The 18010-nt window shown below is 54.0% G+C and overlaps 1 protein-coding gene across 1 annotated transcript in view; it reads left to right on the forward strand.

Moving 5' to 3' along the window:
- Positions 1-3430: 3430 nt before the first annotated feature.
- LOC147101933 (neutrophil cytosol factor 2-like) overlaps positions 3431-18010 on the forward strand; it is a 97089-nt gene continuing 82509 nt past the window's right edge. The window contains exons 1-4 of the mRNA XM_085965157.1: positions 3431-3436; positions 6888-7022; positions 15820-15927; positions 16366-16425. Of these exons, the coding sequence (XP_085821283.1) occupies positions 3431-3436; positions 6888-7022; positions 15820-15927; positions 16366-16425 (309 nt within the window). The remainder of the gene's footprint in view (positions 3437-6887; positions 7023-15819; positions 15928-16365; positions 16426-18010) is intronic.

Below are 18010 nucleotides of genomic sequence, written 5' to 3' on the forward strand. Positions count from 1 at the left end.
TTGTTTACCGTGGCCATATTTGATTTACACCCTTGATTTCTCTGACTGCCACTTTTGCTTTTCTCCTTCCTCTCTTTTGCTTCCCTTTCCTCTGTCTCCCTGCACAGGTTCCCAACCCCCTGCCATTGTAGTTTAAACCCTCCCCCAGAGCACTAGCAAACACTCCCCCTAGGACATCGGTCCCGGTCCTGCCCAGGTGCAAACCATCCAATTTGTACTGGTCCCACCTCCCCCAGAACTGGTTCCAATGTCCCAGGAATTTGAATCCCTCCCCCTTGCACCATTCCTCTAGCCACGTATTCATCTGAAATATCCTTCTATTTCTACTCTTACTAGCACGTGGCACTGGTAGCAATCCTGCGATTGCTACCTTTGAGGTCCTATTTTTTAATTTACCTTCAGCCTTTAGGACCTCATCCCGGTTTTTACCTATATCGTTGGTACCTATATGCACCACGACAACTGGCTGTTCATCCTCCCCCTCCAGAATGCCCTGCAGCTGCTCCGTGACATCCTTAACCCTTGCACCAGGGAGGCAACATGCCATCCTGGAGTCTCATTTGCGGCCGCAGACACGACTACCTATTCCCCTTACCATAGAATCTCCTATCACTATAGCTCTCCCACTTTTTCCTTCCGTCCTGTGCAGCAGAACCACCCATGGTGCCCGGAAGTTGGCTGCTGCTACCTTCCCCGATAAGCCATCTCCCTCAACAATATCCAAATTTGAGAGGGGGATGGCCACAGGGGACCCCTGCACTACCTCCCTTGCCTACTACTCTGCCTGGCGGTCACCCATTCCTTTACCTGCGGTGTGACCAACTGATTAAACGTGATATCCACGACGTCCTCAGCATCGCAATGCGGTCTGCCAGTAGCTGCAGCTGGATACATTTCCCGCACACATGGTCATCAGGGACACAGGAAGTGTCCCTGATTTCCCACATAGTGCAGGAGCATGCCATGGGGCTGAGCTGTGCTGTCATGACTTACCCTTCAATTAATTTAAATTAAATTAAATCAAATCAATGCCACCAATTACACTACAATTAAATGATATACTCAAGGGCCCTTGGTTACTAGCACTCCCCGATACACAACAGAGACCTTAGAAACTATAACCACAAAAATTGAGACCTTCTAAACTTTATAAACTATTAACCGTAACTGTCAAACTATAGTTTGGTATAAATACCCACCTGGCCGTACTCACCCAATCAGCTGCTTCCTCTTGCCCGTGTCACTTTTTGAATCATGGCATGGCTCTGGAACGCCGTCGCCAGTCTGCGAGATTGACCGGCCTTTGAGAAAAAGCCTGCAAAAGTGAGTTTAAATACTCACTACTCTCCTGCTGTTCCTGACACCGGCCTCTTCCTACAGGGTGAAAAGGTAGGAAAAACAAAGGCGAAGCAAGGGAGCTCCTCCTTACATTCCTCATCGGACTCCCTGACTCACCCAACTCGCAGCACTCTGTTGAAACCGCACTCAGTGCAAAATCACACTTCAAAGTCTGTTTTATAGCCCTGACACAAGAGGGACTTGCTGAGCCCAGCTACAGGAAAACTAGTTTAATCTAGTTTCCCTAATTAACTGCCTTCAGCTGCTCTGAATTGTAGGCCTTGTACATCCCTTTATAACCCTGCTTAAAGCTGGGAAACTTAGATTTTAAACAGTAAACAGTCACAGCAAATGTGGAGAGAGACACACAGGCTGCGAGATTCTCAGCAGCTCAGCTCAACTCCGCTCTGCTAGGCGCTGTGTGAATGGGCTCCACACCCCGGCTGCTTGCAGGGAATGCCAGTGTGGAGGACCCAGTGCAGAAGGCCCAGGGTGGAAGACCCAGAGGAAGGTGTCCTAGGCGGGAGGCCCAGCACAGAGGACCCCAGGCGGGGGGGCCTAGGGCGGAGGACCCCAGGCGGGAGGCCCAGGGCGGAGGGCTCACTGCGGAGGGCCCAGTGCAGAAGGCCCAGGGTGGAAGACCCAGAGGAGAGTGTCCTAGGCGGGAGGCCCAGCACTGAGGACCCTAGGCGGGAAGCCCAGCCCGGAGGGCCCAGTGCGGAGGACCCAGTGCAGAAGGCCCAGGGTGGAAGACCCAGAGGAGGGTGTCCTAGGCGGGAGGCCCAGCACAGAGGACCCCAGGCGGGGGGGCCTAGGGCGGAGGACCCCAGGCGGGAGGCCCAGGGCGGAGGGCCCAGCACGGAGGGCTCAGTGCGGAGGGCCCAGTGCAGAAGGCCCAGGGTGGAAGACCCAGAGGAGAGTGTGCTAGGCGGGAGGCCCAGCATGGAGGATCCCAGGCGGGGGGCCTAGGGCGGAGCGGCTGGTCGACAGAAGCGGAGTCGGGTGATGCTGTGGGTGAGCATGCTGCACGGTTTCTAAGGTTGAAGACGGTCTCAGGCCCGAATGAGTTCCAGCGGCCCCGCCTGTGCTCCATCTGGTGGCAGCTGTGAGGCTTTGTTTCGGTGATGGGATCGGGTTTGTGCGCTGCCATTCTGGTGGAGGAAGGACAGACTGTTTCCATCTGTAGCCTGGCGTATGAGCGGCCATAAGATGGGAAAAGAGAACGGAATAAAAGTGGGAAAAAAAAGGAAAATAAAAGGAAGATAAAAGACAAAACAAAGTAATATCGGCGAGGAATACTGAGTATTTTGATGGTTGGGTCCTGTGAGCGATAACAGCAAGTAGAAGAAAATTTGAGTATTCGGTCTTTTTACGGGATTTGATAAAGTGGTTGGCTTCTTTTCCGTGGAAAAGCTGAGGACCGTGGACAAGGATTGTGACATTACATGGTTAGACGGCATCAAGTGAAAACGAGGAGTTATTCGATTGCCAATAGGACTGGCGTAGAACTGGTATTCACTTGTTTTGTTGAAGAAGTTTCTAGTTTTCTGGTTGAAAGCAGTCTACTTGAAGCTTTAATTGATTTCTGATAAGGCTATGGGACTTTGTACATTGTGATGTTAATTAGTGTTTGTCATAAATTTCATCATCGAGAAACTACCTGTGAAATAACACTGGACGGCCAGCTGGTGGCGCTGTCCAGTGTTATTTCATAGGTAGTTTCTCGATGATGAGATTTATGAGTGTTTATGTGGAATTTACTTTGAGATTATTGCCCAGTAAATGATATGTTTTACCAAGGGGAGAAAAATAAGTTAACGGGGAGGGGAAAAAATAGATAAAATAAATTATATTGTTAAGAAATCTGAGTACTTCGACGGCTGGGTTCTGGATCAAACGAACGCTCGAGTGAACGCACGCCGCAGAGACAAATGATACGCACGCACGCATGCAGGCACAATGGAACTTACAAATGAACGAACGGACGAACGCACGCATGCTCGCATGTAGACACAAATGACATGCACGCACAATGGAACTTACGCTCGAACGAACGAGCGAACGGATGATTGAACGATTGAATGGGTAAACGATGCCAGTAGGACTGGCATGATACTGGGTTTTTTTCTTGGTTTATTGAAATAGTGGTAGTTTGCACTGTAAATATTATTGATTTATTTGTAAAAATTTATCATTGCATTTATATTGTTAACCATAAAGCTGTTTTTTAAGACTAAAAAAAGCAGTAAATGTGAAACAAACAAAAGTTTGATTTTAGCAACCAATTAAACTGTTTCTGTTCCCTGACTGATTATGTTACCCTTATTCCTTACTTTGGTCTGATCTTTACTCTCATCTCTTATTTCTTTTATCTTCAGGCTTATGTTATTTTCACCAGATCTTGCTATTTTAAAGTCTTATCCACAGCCCTATTTATCCATTCCAATAGGACACTGGCCTCATTCAATTTAGGTGCAGCCTATCCCAGTGGTACAGCTCCTTCCTGTCCCAGTAGTGGTGCCAGTGTCCCATGACATGGAGCCCCTCCTTCCCACACCAGTCTCTCAGCCACGCATTACCTTCCTGATCTGTCTGTCCTGATGCCAATTAGCCCGTGGCTCAGGTTCCCCAGATTACCACCCGAGGTCCTGTTTTTTAAATTTAGTTCCTATCTCCTGATACTCCCTCAGCAGGAGCCTGTTCTTCCTATGTCATTGGTCTCGACATGGACCACAAGAACTGGATCTTCCCCCTCCCTTTCTAAGTTCCTCTCCAGTTGCTTTGAGATATCTTTTACCTTTCCAGCAGGTAGACAACACACCCTTCTGGATGCTCGGTCATGACAACAGCAACAACTTGCATTTATATAGCGCCTTTAACTTAGCATTAAGTCACAAGCCGCTTCAAAGGAGCATTTTCAGACACAATCTGACACCGAGACACATCATGAGATTTAGGACAGGTGACCAAAAGCTTGGTCAAAGTGGTAGGTTTTAAGGAGCGTCTTAAAAGAGGAGAGAGAGGCGGAGAGGTTCAGGGAGGGAATTCCAGAGCTTAGGGCCCAGGTCATCGTTGGCAATGGTGGAGCGATTAAAATTGGGAATGTGTAAGAATCCAGAATTGGAGGAGTGCAGAGATCTCGGAAGTTGTAGGGCTGGAGGAAGTTACAGAGATGGGGAGGGGCGAGGCCATGGAGGGATTTGAAATCAAGGATGAGAATTTTAAAATTGAGTCATTGCCAGACCAGGAGCCAGTGTAGATCAGTGAGCACAGGAGTGATGGTGAACTGGACTTTGTGTGAGTTAGGACACGGGCAGCAGAGATTTGGATGATCTCAAGTTTATGGAGGGTAGAATATGGGAGGCCGGCCAGGAGAGTATTAGAATATTCTATGCGGTAACAAAGGCAAGGATGAGGATTTCAGCAGCAGATGAGCTGAGGCAGGGGCAGAGTTGGGCAATGTTACAGAGGTGGAAATAGGCGGACTTGGTGATCGCGTGGTTATGTGGTCGGAAGTTCATCTCGGGGTCAAAGTTGCAAACAGTTTGGTTCAGCCTCACACAGTTGCCAGGGAGAGGGATGGTGTCGGTGGCTAGGGAACGGAGTTTTTGGCTGCAAAGGACGCTATCTATCTCTCTAATTATCAGATCACCTGTGACTACAACCTTTCTATTCTGCGCTTTCCCCCTTGGACTGCCTCCTGCTCCACGGTACCGTGGTGAGCATTCTGGCCATCCTCCTTGTAGCCTTTATCCTTATCCTCACGGGCAGTGTCTGCAGGACCTCCTTCTCTTACCTCCCCTCGGTTCCCCCTACCCTGCTGACTGACAGTCACACTCTGCTTCCTGCACCTGTGCTCTCTGAGGTGTGACTGCACGCTTCAGAAAACTATCCAGATATTCCTCCCCCTTCCTTATGTGTCGGAGTTTGTCTTGACTCTCACACCACCAGTTCAATGAGTCTGAGACGGAGTGTCTCAAGGTAGAAAAGGAAGAATGAGGAGAGGCAATATAAACTAAATTGGTACAATTTTAAAGAACATAAGAATTAGGAGCAGGAGGAGGCCATATGACCCTTCGAGCCTGCCCTGCATCCAATAAGATCACAGTTGATCTTCGACCTCAACTCCACATTCCTGCCTGATCCCCCATATCCCTTGTTTCCCCATGAGTCCAAAATCTATCGATCTCAGCCTTGAATATACTCAAAGACTCAGCATCCACAGCCCTCTGGGGCAGAGAATTCCAAAGATTCACAACCCTCTGAGTGAAGAAATTCCTCCTCATCTCAGTCTTAAATGGCCGACCCCTTATCCTGAGACTGTGCCCCCTAGTTCTAGACTCTCCAGCCAGGGGAAACAACCTCTCAGCATCTACCCTGTCAATCCCCCTCAGAATCTTGTATGTTTCAATGAGATCACCTCTCATTCTTCTAAACTCCAGAGAGTATCGGCCCATTCTACTCAATCTCTCCTCATAGGACAGCCCTCTCATCCCAGGAATCAATCTAGTGAACCTTCGTTACACCACCTCCAAGGCAAGTATATCCTTCCTTAGATAGGAGACCAAAATTGTGCACAGTACTCCAGGTGTGGTCTCACCAAGGCCCTGTACAATTGTAGCAAGAGGGTGCAGGAACAAAGAGACCCGGGAGTGTATGTACACAAGTCTTTGGCCGGACAAGTTGAGAAGGCCGTTAAAAAGCATCTGGGATCCTTGGCTTTATTGATAGTGGGATAGAGTACAAAAGCAAGGAAGTTAGGCTAAATCTTTATAAAACACTGGTTCGACCTCGGCTGGAGTACTGTGTCCAATTCTGGGCACTGCACTTTAGGAAGAATGTCAGGGCCTTGGAGAGGGTGCAGAGGAGATTTACCAGAATGGTACCAGGGATGAGGGACTTCAGTTATGTGGAGAGACTGGAGAAGCTGGGATTGTTCTCCTCAGAGCAGAGAAGGCTAAGGGAGATTTAATAGAGGTGTTCAAAATTATGAAGGATTTTGTTTGAGTAAATAAGGAGAAAGTGTTGCCAGTGGTGGGCGGGTCAGTAACCAGAGGACATGGATTAAAAATCATTGGCAAAAGAACCAGAGGGGAGACGAGGAGAATGTTTCCACCCAGCGAGTTATTGTGATCGGGAACGCGCTGCCTGAAAAGGCAGGGGAAGCAAATTCAATAGTAACTTTCAAAAGGGAATTGAATAAATACTTGAAGGGAAAAAATTTAGTGATGTGGGGAAAGAGCAGGGGAGTGGGTCTAAATGGATCGCTCTTTCAAAGAGCTGGCACTGGCACGATGGGCCGAATGGCCTCCTTCTGTGCCATATGATTGTATGTAATTCTATGAAAGCCCACCATCTAATTGCAAGTTGTTATCATCAATGACACTTCTCATTTCCTACACTGAGGCTCCTCAGCCTCTGTCGTCAGGTTAACAAAATGCACACCCACAGTTTCAAGTAAGAGCTGAAAATCTTCGGTTGCGAATCACATGCTGTGAAAGTATTGCCCCAGGATCAGCCTAACACTTGCTCTTACCATCATGTCTTAGGTTCTGTACAACTTGGCTGCAGTGTACTGCAGACTGGGCCAGTGGCTGGAGGCCCAGCAAAGCCTGGAGGAAGCTGTGCAAGCGAGGCCCCAGGGCAGCAACACTGAGCTGGAGAGTGCGCTAAGCATGGTGAAGGTACGATTGCCGCTGTATTTTGTTGTTGAGCATCACCACTAATTTCCAGTGATGAGCTGCGGTGATGACATTTTCCTTCAATGTGTAGGACGACAGAGAGCTGGTATTGGCACAATAACTAGCCCAGAGAACACTAATGGTGGCAAATTGAAGTTCACAGCGTCAGTTCGAAACAAAGACTGCAGCGATATTAGTACAGCCTCACCTTAGCGGCACATAAAGCGTCGAAACATGCAACTAACTACTGGAAGGAGTTGTTTGAAAGCCAGTTACTGAATGATGGGGGTTTCTGACCTGACCAAAGGACAGTTACACGCTAGTGAACCGAGCCTGTGTTTCTTTCACAATTACGGACAAGCAAGTATCCTGAAGTTAGGAAAGTGTCAGGAAATAATGAGACTTTTCTCCCCCTCTGTTGACTGGAGGTTGTTACAGTGGAAATTCTTGTGCATTGCACGGCACCAATCTCTCCCGTGATCAGACCTCGCGGCTTCTGCAAGCTGGAGAGTGCTATTTCCAGCTAAACGATAGTGAGACATGAATCATAACAGAGAACCCTCTCCCTCTGCTGCTGGTGAATGATCAATATGCCGTCTAAACAGTGATCATACACCCCAGAGGGGGAGGAGGAGGGGGAGGAGTCCCTGAGCCCCCTGATCCCCGCCCCCCCCGAGGCTCTCGCCCCCTCCCAACGAAGCACCGAACTCCGGAGGCCCGATCTCCCGAGCACCGGCCCCCCGCCCTCCCGAGCTGGCTTCAAGACCGCCGATTGCGGCTGTGAGAGACGGCCGGCGGGCCCGGTTGCCGGGGTAACCCTTCCCACTCTCCAAGCCCAGCCCGAGATCCGCACTCCCGAGAGCCCCGCCCGAGCCGAGCGGGGAACAGAGAGAGACGCCGCGTCTCAGCTGCTCCTGCTGCGCGCGCACCCTGACACTCGTGACCCTCGTGGCTGACGCCGTTGCCCCGGGTAACGTGACACTGGGGGGGGGTGAGGAGCTTAGCAGAAGCCGTGGGACAATTACCTAGCTCGTGCCTGGCTGGGCAAGAAAGACCCAGGCTTTGAGGCCTAACAAAAACGGGGAAAGGTAGGAAAAATAATCTTCAGGTTAGAGAAAATATTTACAAATGAATGAAGTTTTTTTTAAAACAATTTAATAAAAGCAATTTTATTTTGCTGGAAATGTATATTTGAAAAGAAAGACGCAGAAAGCAGGAAAAAGAATGGAAGCAAGATGGCGGCTACTCACCTCGGTTCAGAACGATAAGGCCCGCCCTCGAACGTCAGGTCACCAAAGCGTAGGATTGGTCAATCGTCCCGTCACTCGACCGTAGGAGGGCCCGGCCGCACGCGCCAGCAACCCGGCGTACGATTGGTCGACCTCGAGGTCACTCTGTCACTAATGAGCGGATAATGAGATGCTAATGAGCGGAATGTTGAACGTTTTTCGGATACCGCGGGCGCGATTTTCGTCCGGCCGAAACGTAAATACGCTTACCAGCGTTTCGGAAAGGTAAGCTTTCTTTCGACGTAACGCACGCGTAGGTACGCTCTATAACTTTCGAGCGCATAGCCGGACAGACGCACACCCGAGGACAGACAGAAGGACAGGCAGAAGTATCCGTTTATATATATAAAAATAAATAAGATATATATATAAATAAAAGGATACATCTGTCTGTCATTCCGTCTGTCTGTCTGTCTGTCTATTGTATAAACTCAAAAGTTATAGAGCGTACCTGCACGTGTGTTACATCGAAAGAAAGCTTACGATTCCAGAACCGTCATAAGCGTATTTACGTTTCGGCGAGACAAAAATTGCGCCCGCGGTATCCAAAAAACGTTCAACATTCCGCTCATTATCTGCTTATTAGCATCGAGTGATGTCGAGGTCGACCAATCGTACGGTCGAGCGACCCGACGGTCGACCAATCGCTGCGTGGCGGGGGCGGATTCCTGGCGCGTGCGGGCGGGCCCTCCTACAGTCGAGTGATGGGACGATTGACCAATCCTACGCTTCGGTGACCTGACGGTCCACCAATCGGTGCGTGTGTGGGCGGCCCTTATCGCTCTGAACCGAGGTGAGTCGCCGCCACCTTGATTCCAAACTTTTCATTACTTTTTCCCGCTTTCTGCATGTTTCTTTTCAAATCTACATTTCCAGCAAAAAAAAAGTTGCTTTTAAAACACAAATTGTTTTGTAAAAAAGTTAATTAATTTGTAAATCTTTTCTGTAACATCTAGAATTTTCCTACCTTTAACCGTTTTTCCAGGTCTGTAAGCCTGGGCCTCTGTTGCCCAGCCACGCCCGAGCTGGGCACCACCCGTCGCGCTGAACAAGCGGCTCGCGATCGCCACCATCTTTGTGAAGGTTGGAGGGGGCGGGCCTCAGCCGAGCGTCGCCACCGCCGCCATGTTAGTAAAGGCGGGTGGGGCAGGAGTCAGCGCGCGCGACTTGAGTCTGGCCGGGCCTCACGCGGTAGGCTGCGCGGCGGCGTCTCTCTGCTCTTGAAGCCGGCTCGGGCGGGGGGCGGGGCATGGGAGATCGGGCCTCCGGAGATCGGGGGGGTGGCCAGCCTCGGGAGATCGGGGGGGGTGCGGGGCTCGGGAGATCGGGCCTCGTGAAATCGGGCCTCGGGAGGGCGGGGCTCGGGGACTCCCCCTCCCCCCATCCCGTCCCCTCCCCTCCCCCCTATCCCGTGCCCTATCCCGTCCCCTCCCCTCCCTCCCCTCCTCCCCCCTCCCCTCTCCCACTTCCCCCCCTCCCCTCTCCCACTTCCCTCCCCTCCCCATTCCAGCCCCTCCCCCCTCCCCTCCTCCCCTCCCCTCCCCTCCCCCCCTTCCTCCCCCCCCTCCCCTCCCCTCCTCCCCTCCCCTTCCCTCCTCCGCCCCTCCCCTTCCCCCCTTCCCCCCTCTTCTCCCCACTTCCCCCCAGTCGCTCTCTCTTCCCCCCCAGTCGCGCTCTCTCTCTTCCCCCCAGTCGCTCTCTCTCTTCCCCCCGTCGCTCTCTCTCTTCCCCCCAGTCGCTCTCTCTCTTCCCCCCAGTCGCTCTCTCTCTTCCCCCCAGTCGCTCTCTCTCTTCCCCCCAGTCGCTCTCTCTCTTCCCCCCAGTCGCTCTCTCTCTTCCCCCCAGTCGCTCTCTCTCTTCCCCCCAGTCGCTCTCTCTCTTCCCCCCAGTCGCTCTCTCTCTTCCCCCCAGTCGCGCTCTCTCTTCCCCCCAGTCGCGCTCTCTCTTCCCCCCAGTCGCTCTCTCTCTTCCCCCCAGTCGCTCTCTCTCTTCCCCCAGTCGCTCTCTCTCTTCCCCCCAGTCGCTCTCTCTCTTCCCCCCAGTCGCTCTCTCTCTTCCCCCCAGTCGCTCTCTCTCTTCCCCCCAGTCGCTCTCTCTCTTCCCCCCAGTCGCTCTCTCTCTTCCCCCCAGTCGCTCTCTCTCTTCCCCCCAGTCGCTCTCTCTCTTCCCCCCAGTCGCGCTCTCTCTTCCCCCCAGTCGCTCTCTCTCTTCCCCCCCAGTCGCTCTCTCTCTTCCCCCCAGTCGCTCTCTCTCTTCCCCCCAGTCGCTCTCCCTCTTCCCCCCAGTCGCTCTCTCTCTTCCCCCCAGTCGCGCTCTCTCTTCCCCCCAGTCGCTCTCTCTCTTCCCCCCAGTCGCTCTCTCTCTTCCCCCCAGTCGCTCTCTCTCTTCCCCCCAGTCGCTCCCTCTCTTCCCCCCAGTCGCTCTCTCTCTCTCCCCCAGTCGCTCTCTCTCTTCCCCCCAGTCGCTCTCTCTCTTCCCCCCAGTCGCTCTCTCTCTTCCCCCCACCCGCTCTCTCTCTTCCCCCCAGCCGCTCTTTCTCTTCCCCCCCAGTCGCTCTCTCTCTTCCCCCTCAGTCGCGCTCTCTCTCTCTTCTCCCCCCACCCCCCCCCCCCCCCCCCAGTCGCTCTCTCTCTCTCTCTTCCAACAACTACATGCCCTCGAAAAAGCCTCGGCACCGCCGGGCACTTCAGCTAGTCTATATATATAAATCGGGACATCTGTCATTCTGTCTGTCATTCTGTCATTCTGTCTATCTGTCTATCTGTCATTCTGTCTGTCATCGCCTGTGCGTCTGGCGGGCTATGCGCTCGAAAGTTACAAGGCGTACCTACGCGCGCGTCACCTCCAAATAAAGCTTACGCTTCCGAGACGGTTTTAAGCGTATTTACGTTTCGGCCGGGCTAAAATCGCGTCCGCGGTATCCCAAAAACCTTCAACATTCCGCTCATTAGCATCTCATTATCCGCTCATTAGCAACAGAGTGACCTCGAGGTCGACCAATCGTACAGCGGCTTGCTGCCGCGTGCGGCCGGGCCAATCGGTGCGTGTGTGGGCGGGCCTTATCGTTCTGAACCGAGGTGAGTCGCCGCCATCTTGATTCCAAACTTTTCCTTCCTTTTTCCCGCTTTCTGCGTCTTTAAAAAAAACGTTGCTTTTAAAACACATATTGTTTTTAAAAAAATGATTTAGAAACGAATTAACTTATCTAATCTCATTAATTTTCCTACCTTTCCCCGTTTTTCCAGGTAGGCCTCGAAGCCTCGGCTTCTCCTCCACACCCACGCCCGAGCTAGGCACCTCCTGGCCCCACTCGAAGGCTGCAGGGGCCGGCCTCAGCCCAGCGCCGCTACCTTACTAAAGGGTGCGCGCGCAGCAGGAGCTGAGACGCGGCGTCTCTCTCTGGCTCGGCCGGGGGGCGGGGCTTGCTGAGCGTCAACAGTTGCCCTGGCAACCGGGCCCGCCGGCCGTCTCGCACAGCCGCAATCGGCGGTCTTCACCTCGGCGGGGGGGGGGCCGCGACCCTCGGGGGGGGGCGCGACCCTCGGGGGGCGCGCGACCCTCGGGGGGGGTGCGACCTTCGAGGGGGGCGCGACCCTCGGGGGGGGGGGCGCGAACCTCGGGGGGGGGCGCGACCCTCGGGGGGGGCGCGAACCTCGGGGGGGGCGCGACCCTCGGGGGGCTGCGACCCTCGGGGGGGGCCGCGACCCTCGGGGGGGCCCCCGCCCTCCCTCCCCCCCCCGCCCCCCCGCCCTCCCCCCTCTCCCCCCGCCCTCTCCCCCCTCCCTTCTCCCCGCCCTTCCCCCCTCCCCCCCGCCCTCCCCTCCCCTCCCTCCCTCCCCCCTCCCCTCCCCCTCCCTCTCTTCCCCCCAGTCGCTCTCTCTCTTCCCCCCAGTCACTCTCTCTCTTCCAACAACAACATGCCCTCGAAAAAGCCTCGGCACCGCCGGGCACTTCAGCTAGTGGACTAATAAAGGAGAGCCAGCACGGATTTTTTAAGGGCAAATTATGTTTGACTAACTTGATTGAGTTTTTTGATGAGTAACAGAGGGTGGACGAGGGCAGTGCAGTTGATATTGTGTATATGGGCTATAAGGCTTGTTAGCAAAATTGAAGCCCAGGGGATAAACGGGGCAGCAGCAGCATGGACATAAAACTGGCGAAGGAATCGAAAACAGAGCGTTGTGGTGAATGGCTGTTTTTCAGACTGGAGAGAGGTGTTCCCCAGGGTTCAGAACTAGGACCACTGCGGTTTCTGCTATACATTAATGACTTGGACTTGGGGGTACAGGGCACAATTTTGAAATTTGCGGATGACACGAAACTTGGAAGTGTAGTAAACAGTGAGGAAGATAGTAATAGACTTCAAAAGGACAGAGACAGCCGGTGGAATGGGCAAACACATGGCAGATGAAATTCAACACAGAAAAGTGTGAGGTGATACAATACACAGTAAATAGTACAATTTTTCAGGGGGTGCAGGAACAGAGAGACCTGAGGGTGTCTGTACACAAATCTCTGACGGTGGCAGGACAGGTTAACAAAGCTGTTAAAGCACGTGCGATCCTGGGCTTTATAAATCGAGGCATGGAGTACAAAAACCAGGGAGTTACACTAAACCTGTGTAAAACACTCGTTCGGCCCCAGCTGGAGTTTTGTGTCCAGTTCTGGGCACCACTCTTTAAGAAGGACGTGAAGACTTTGGAGAGGGTTCAGAAGAGATTTACTGGAATGGTTCTAGGGATGAGGGATTACAGTTACGTGGATAGACTGGAGAATCTGGGGTTGTTCTCCTTAGAGCAGAGAATGCCAAGAGATCTGATAGAGGTGTTCAAAACCATGAAGGGTTCAGGTACAGTCAGTAAAGAGAAACTGTTTCCAATGGCTGAAGGGTCGATAACCAGAAGGCCCAGATTGAAGGTGATCGATAAAAGAACCAGAGGCGACATGGGAGAACACTTTTTGATGCAGTGGTTAGGATTTGGAATGTGCTGCCTGGGTGGTGGATACAGATTGAATTGTAGCCTTCAAAAGGGAATTGGATCAATATTTGAAGGACAAAAGATTGCAGTGATATGGGGAAAGAGCGGGGGAGTGGGGCTGACTAGAGTGATCTTTGAAAGAGCTGGCGCAGACTCGATGGGCCGAATGGCCTCCTTCTGTGCTGTACTATTCTATGATTCCTGCTCCATGAAACAGCTTACAGCTTCAAAACTGGGTTAGTTTACCTATTGCTTGGCACAATCCTGACCCTCAAATTTTCTGTTGGCTGAAAAGCAGATTCAACCCCCACACTGAGGACCTTCAGGCAACCCCACCCCAACCCCCGCCGCCCGCCAGAGAAATACAATCCAAAGACCTCGGAAGTTGCAAGGGATAAAATATCATTGTAAAAGGCTGCATTCCCTTTAGCAGCATTAAATGTCGAGCCGTTCTTCAGCAGTGCTGTATGATGCTTGTCATTTAGTCTGAAGTCTCTGGCCGTTTGACCTTATTAGAACCTTAGGGGGAGAAAATGGCCTCCTTTGCGCCTCCCGCTAACACCTCCGGGGGGCGATAACGGGGGGCTAAGGGCTTACTGACCGGGCGCAGTGAAATTACCGACGCCCGCAATCTTCCATGGCGGGTTAGCGCTGGCGCTGAAACTTACCGCCTGGATCTCCTGCGCTCTGGAGATGATGACGTCATCCGGTGCGCGGCGCCCCATTATCACCCCGGATGTGAAATTCGCTCCTGCCCCCTGCAGCATCGCCGGGCGTCAACAACAGCAGCTGCAGGAGGGGCGTCACCTCGGCCGGCCGCTTGCAGAGCGCTAATTAAAGGCAGCGTGGTCAGGTAGGCCAACATTTAATAATCTCCCCAGTCTGTTGTACTTTGATTATTTTCCAGCCCAGGATTGATCAGCCCTGCACTCTGAGTGCTCGGGGCTGCTGTGTGCGTATCACAGGTGCTGTCGATGACCATTCCCAGCCTCAGCCTTCAATGACCGCAGCTTTGGCCCTTCCCTTTACGGGAGGGAAGGAGCCTGTAAAACCGGCAGTGCTGCACGGGACATCGCTCAGCGCTCTGCTGCTCCCGCCCCTCTCACTCACTCTGGCGCTCGAAGGGAAGTGGTATCACTTGATTTAGTGCTTCACTTCCCTCTGGGATGCGAAAACGGAAGGGCCTGTCGGAATCAGTAGTGTAGCGCCCGGCGTTGCTTTTGCGCTCCCACAAATGTTATCGGCAGAAACCATTAAGCCTCTCGCCCCTGATGACCACGCCCGCTAACTCCCCCGCTAACAAGGAAAGGGAATACACATTAAATGGTAGGACACTGAGTAGTGTAGAGGAACAAAGGGACCTTGGAGTGCATGTCCACAGATCCCTGAAGGTAGCAGGCCAGGTAGATAAGGCGGTTAAGAAGGTATACGGAATGCTTGCATTTATTAGCTGTGGCATAGAATACAAGAGCAGGAGCGTTATGCTTCAACTGTATAAAACACTAGTTAGGCCTCAGCTAGAGTACTGCGTGCAGTTCTGGTCACCACATTACAGGAAAGATGTGATTGCACTAGAGAGGGTACAGAGGAGATTTACAAGGAAGTTGCTGGGAGTAGAGAATCTTAGCTCTGAGGAAAGACTGGATAGGCTGGGTCTGTTTTCCTTGGAACAGAGGAGGCTGAGGGGAGACCTTATTGAGGTGTATAAAATTATGAGGGGCACAGATAAAGTGGATAGAAAGGACCTATTTCCCTTAGCAGAGGGGTCAAAAACCAGGGGAAACACAGATTTAAAGTAATTGGTGGAAAGTTTAGAGGGGATTTGAGGGGAAATTTCTTCACCCAGAGGGTTGTGGGGGTCTGGAACTCACTGCCTGAAAGGGCGGTAGAGGCAGGAACCCTAACCACATTTAAAAAGTACTTGGATGTGCACTTGGGATGCTGTAACCTGCAGGGCTACGGACCAAGAGCTGGGAAGTGGGATTAGGCTGGATAGCTCTTTGTTGGCCGGCGCGGACACGATGGGCCGAAATGACCTCCTTCCGTGCTGTAACTTTCTATGAGTCTAACCCCCCCCGCTGACCCCCCCGTTGACCCACCCCGCTGACCCCCCCTGCTGACCTTCCCCTGCTGACCCCCCCGCTGACCTTCCCCCGCTGACCTTCCCCCGCTGACCTTCCCCCCGCTGACCTTCCCCCCCGCTGACCTTCCCCCGCTGACCTTCCCCCGCTGACCTTCCCCCGCTGACCTTCCCCCCCCGCTGACCTTCCCCCCCGCTGACCTTCCCCCCCGCTGACCTTCCCCCCCGCTGACCTTCCCCCCCGCTGACCTTCCCCCCGCTGACCTTCCCCCCGCTGACCTTCCCCCCGCTGACCTTCCCCCCGCTGACCTTCCCCCCGCTGACCTTCCCCCCGCTGACCTTCCCCCCGCTGACCTTCCCCCGCTGACCTTCCCCCCGCTGACCTTCCCCCGCTGACCCACTCCCCCCCCGCTCGATGCTGTAGTTGATTGATCTTTGATTGGTTTTCTCAGTGCAGTAACACCTTTGAACCAGTCGATGTGCCTGAGGGGACTGTGTTCAGACCTCGGAAACATGAGGTGGACGAGCTGAATCTGAAAGACTTCCTGGGAACCCCCAAGGTAACCGGTGGATTCGGGTCTGGCGGTTAGTCCATGTCACTGTGTGCTGTCCTCGTAATTCAACCATTTCACCCACAAGAACATTTGTAAATTTAAGTCATAGCTTGTCATAGCAGTCTGTTTATATTGCTCCAGCTCAGCCCATCATTACATTGGATGATATTTATACAGATAATGCTGTCTGTATTTCTCCATTCCCCGGGTATATCTCTCTCATCCCATCTGGTCTGGAGCTCTCCCGATGGTTTCAGGTCAGTGAGCGAGCTGAGATTCCCCACCTCACTAATCTTCTGCCCCCAAGTGGTTGGGAGGGCCCCTGGAGGATTGAATGGATGTTCAGATCCCCTGCCCTGGCTCTGCTTTAAAGTGAAAGCGCGGGATGCTAAAGCGGGTTTCCAGCTGATTAACGTGCAAATCTTCTCCGCTCTGTGTCTCCAGGTGATCTCCTCCGTTGTCCCGAACGACAACTTCGCTGGATTTGGGCCCCTTCGCCCAACAGTACGTCTGTCTGTGCAACTTGCAATCACAGCTCTGGTGGGCGTGAGATGGGGCATGGGGAGGGAGACGGGGGGAGAGAGGGGGTGGGGAGGGAGACTGAGGGAGAGTGGGGGTGGGGAAGGAGACAGAGGGGGTGGGGAGGGAGACGGGGGAAAGGGGGTGGGGAGCGAGATGGGGAGAGAGGGGGTGGGGAGGGAGACGTGGGGGGAGAGGGGGCATGGGGAGGGAGACGGAGAGGGGGGGTGGGGAGGGAGACTGGGGGAGAGAGGGGGCATGGGGAGGGAGACGGAGGGAGAGAGGGGGCATGGGGAGGGAGACGGAAGGAGAGAGGGGGCATGGGGAGGGAGACGGAGGGAGAGAGGGGGCATGGGGAGGGAGACGGAGGGAGAGAGGGGGTGGGGAGGGAGACGGAGGGGGTGGGGAGGGAGACTGAGGGAGAGAGGGGGTGGGGCGGGAGACGGAGGGAGAGGGGGTGGGGAGGGAGACGAAGGGAGAGAGGGGGTGGGGAAGGAGCCGGAGGGAGAGAGGGGGTGGGGAGGGAGATGGAGGGAGAGAGGGGGCATGGGGAGGGAGATGGAGGGAGAGAGGGGAGGGGAAGGAGACGGGGGAGAGAAGGTTGGGGAGGGAGACGGGGGGAGAGGGGGCCTGGGGAGGGAGACGGGGGGAGAGGGGGCCTGGGGAGGGAGAGAGGGTGTGTGGGGAGGGAGACGGAGGGGCCTGGGGAGGGAGACGGGGGAGAGGGGGCCTGGGGAGAGAGATGGGGCAGAGAGGGGGCGTGGGGAGAGAGACGCAATGGGAGAGGGGGCGTGTGGAGGGAGATGGGGGAGAGGGGGCATGCGGAGGGAGAGGGGAGGGGGGGCGTGGTGGGGGAGAGGGGGCCTGGGGAGCTAGACGGGCGAGAGGGGGCGTGGGAGAGAGACGGGGGGAGAGGGGGCGTGGGGCGGGAGAGACGGGGCATGGGGAGGGGAGACGGGGAGGGGAGACGGGGCCTGCAGAGGGGAGATGGGGCCTGGGGAGGGGAGGAGGGGAGGGGAGATGGGGCCTGGGGAGGGGAGATGGGGCCTGGGGAGGGGAGGTGGGGAGGGGACATGGTGCCTGGGGAGGGGAGATTGGGTGTGGGGAGGGGAGATGGGGAGAGGAGATGGGGCCTGGGAAGGGGAGATGGGGAGCGGAGATGGGGAGGGGAGATCGAGCGTGGGGAGGTATTTATTGTGCCCTCCCTTCCATGCAGAGGACTGTGGGGTGAGAAGATTGAGTGGATTTACAGCAAGCTGTGCCCCCCTTGCCCCCCCCCCCACACTTTGTGTGCTCACGCGCTAGTCAGTATTAAGATGGTGGAGGAATACATGGCTGGAGAGATGGCGGAGGAGGGAGGGATTCTGATTGGAAACCTGTGCAGGGAGACAGAGGAAAGGGAAGCAAGGATAGAAGTAAAAGACAGGAAGGAGAATAGCAAAAGTGGAAGTCAGAGAAATCAAGGGTGTAAATCAAACGTGGCCGCATTAAACAATAATTCTAAAAGGTCTAAGAGTGTTAAAAAAACAAGCCCGAAGGCTTTGTGTCTTAATGCGAGGAGCACTCGTAA

This window comes from Somniosus microcephalus, chromosome 23 (genome assembly GCF_052327205.1).
Source record: "Somniosus microcephalus isolate GS21.2 chromosome 23, FLI_Smic_1.0, whole genome shotgun sequence".
In the NCBI taxonomy this organism is placed as follows: domain Eukaryota; kingdom Metazoa; phylum Chordata; class Chondrichthyes; order Squaliformes; family Somniosidae; genus Somniosus; species Somniosus microcephalus.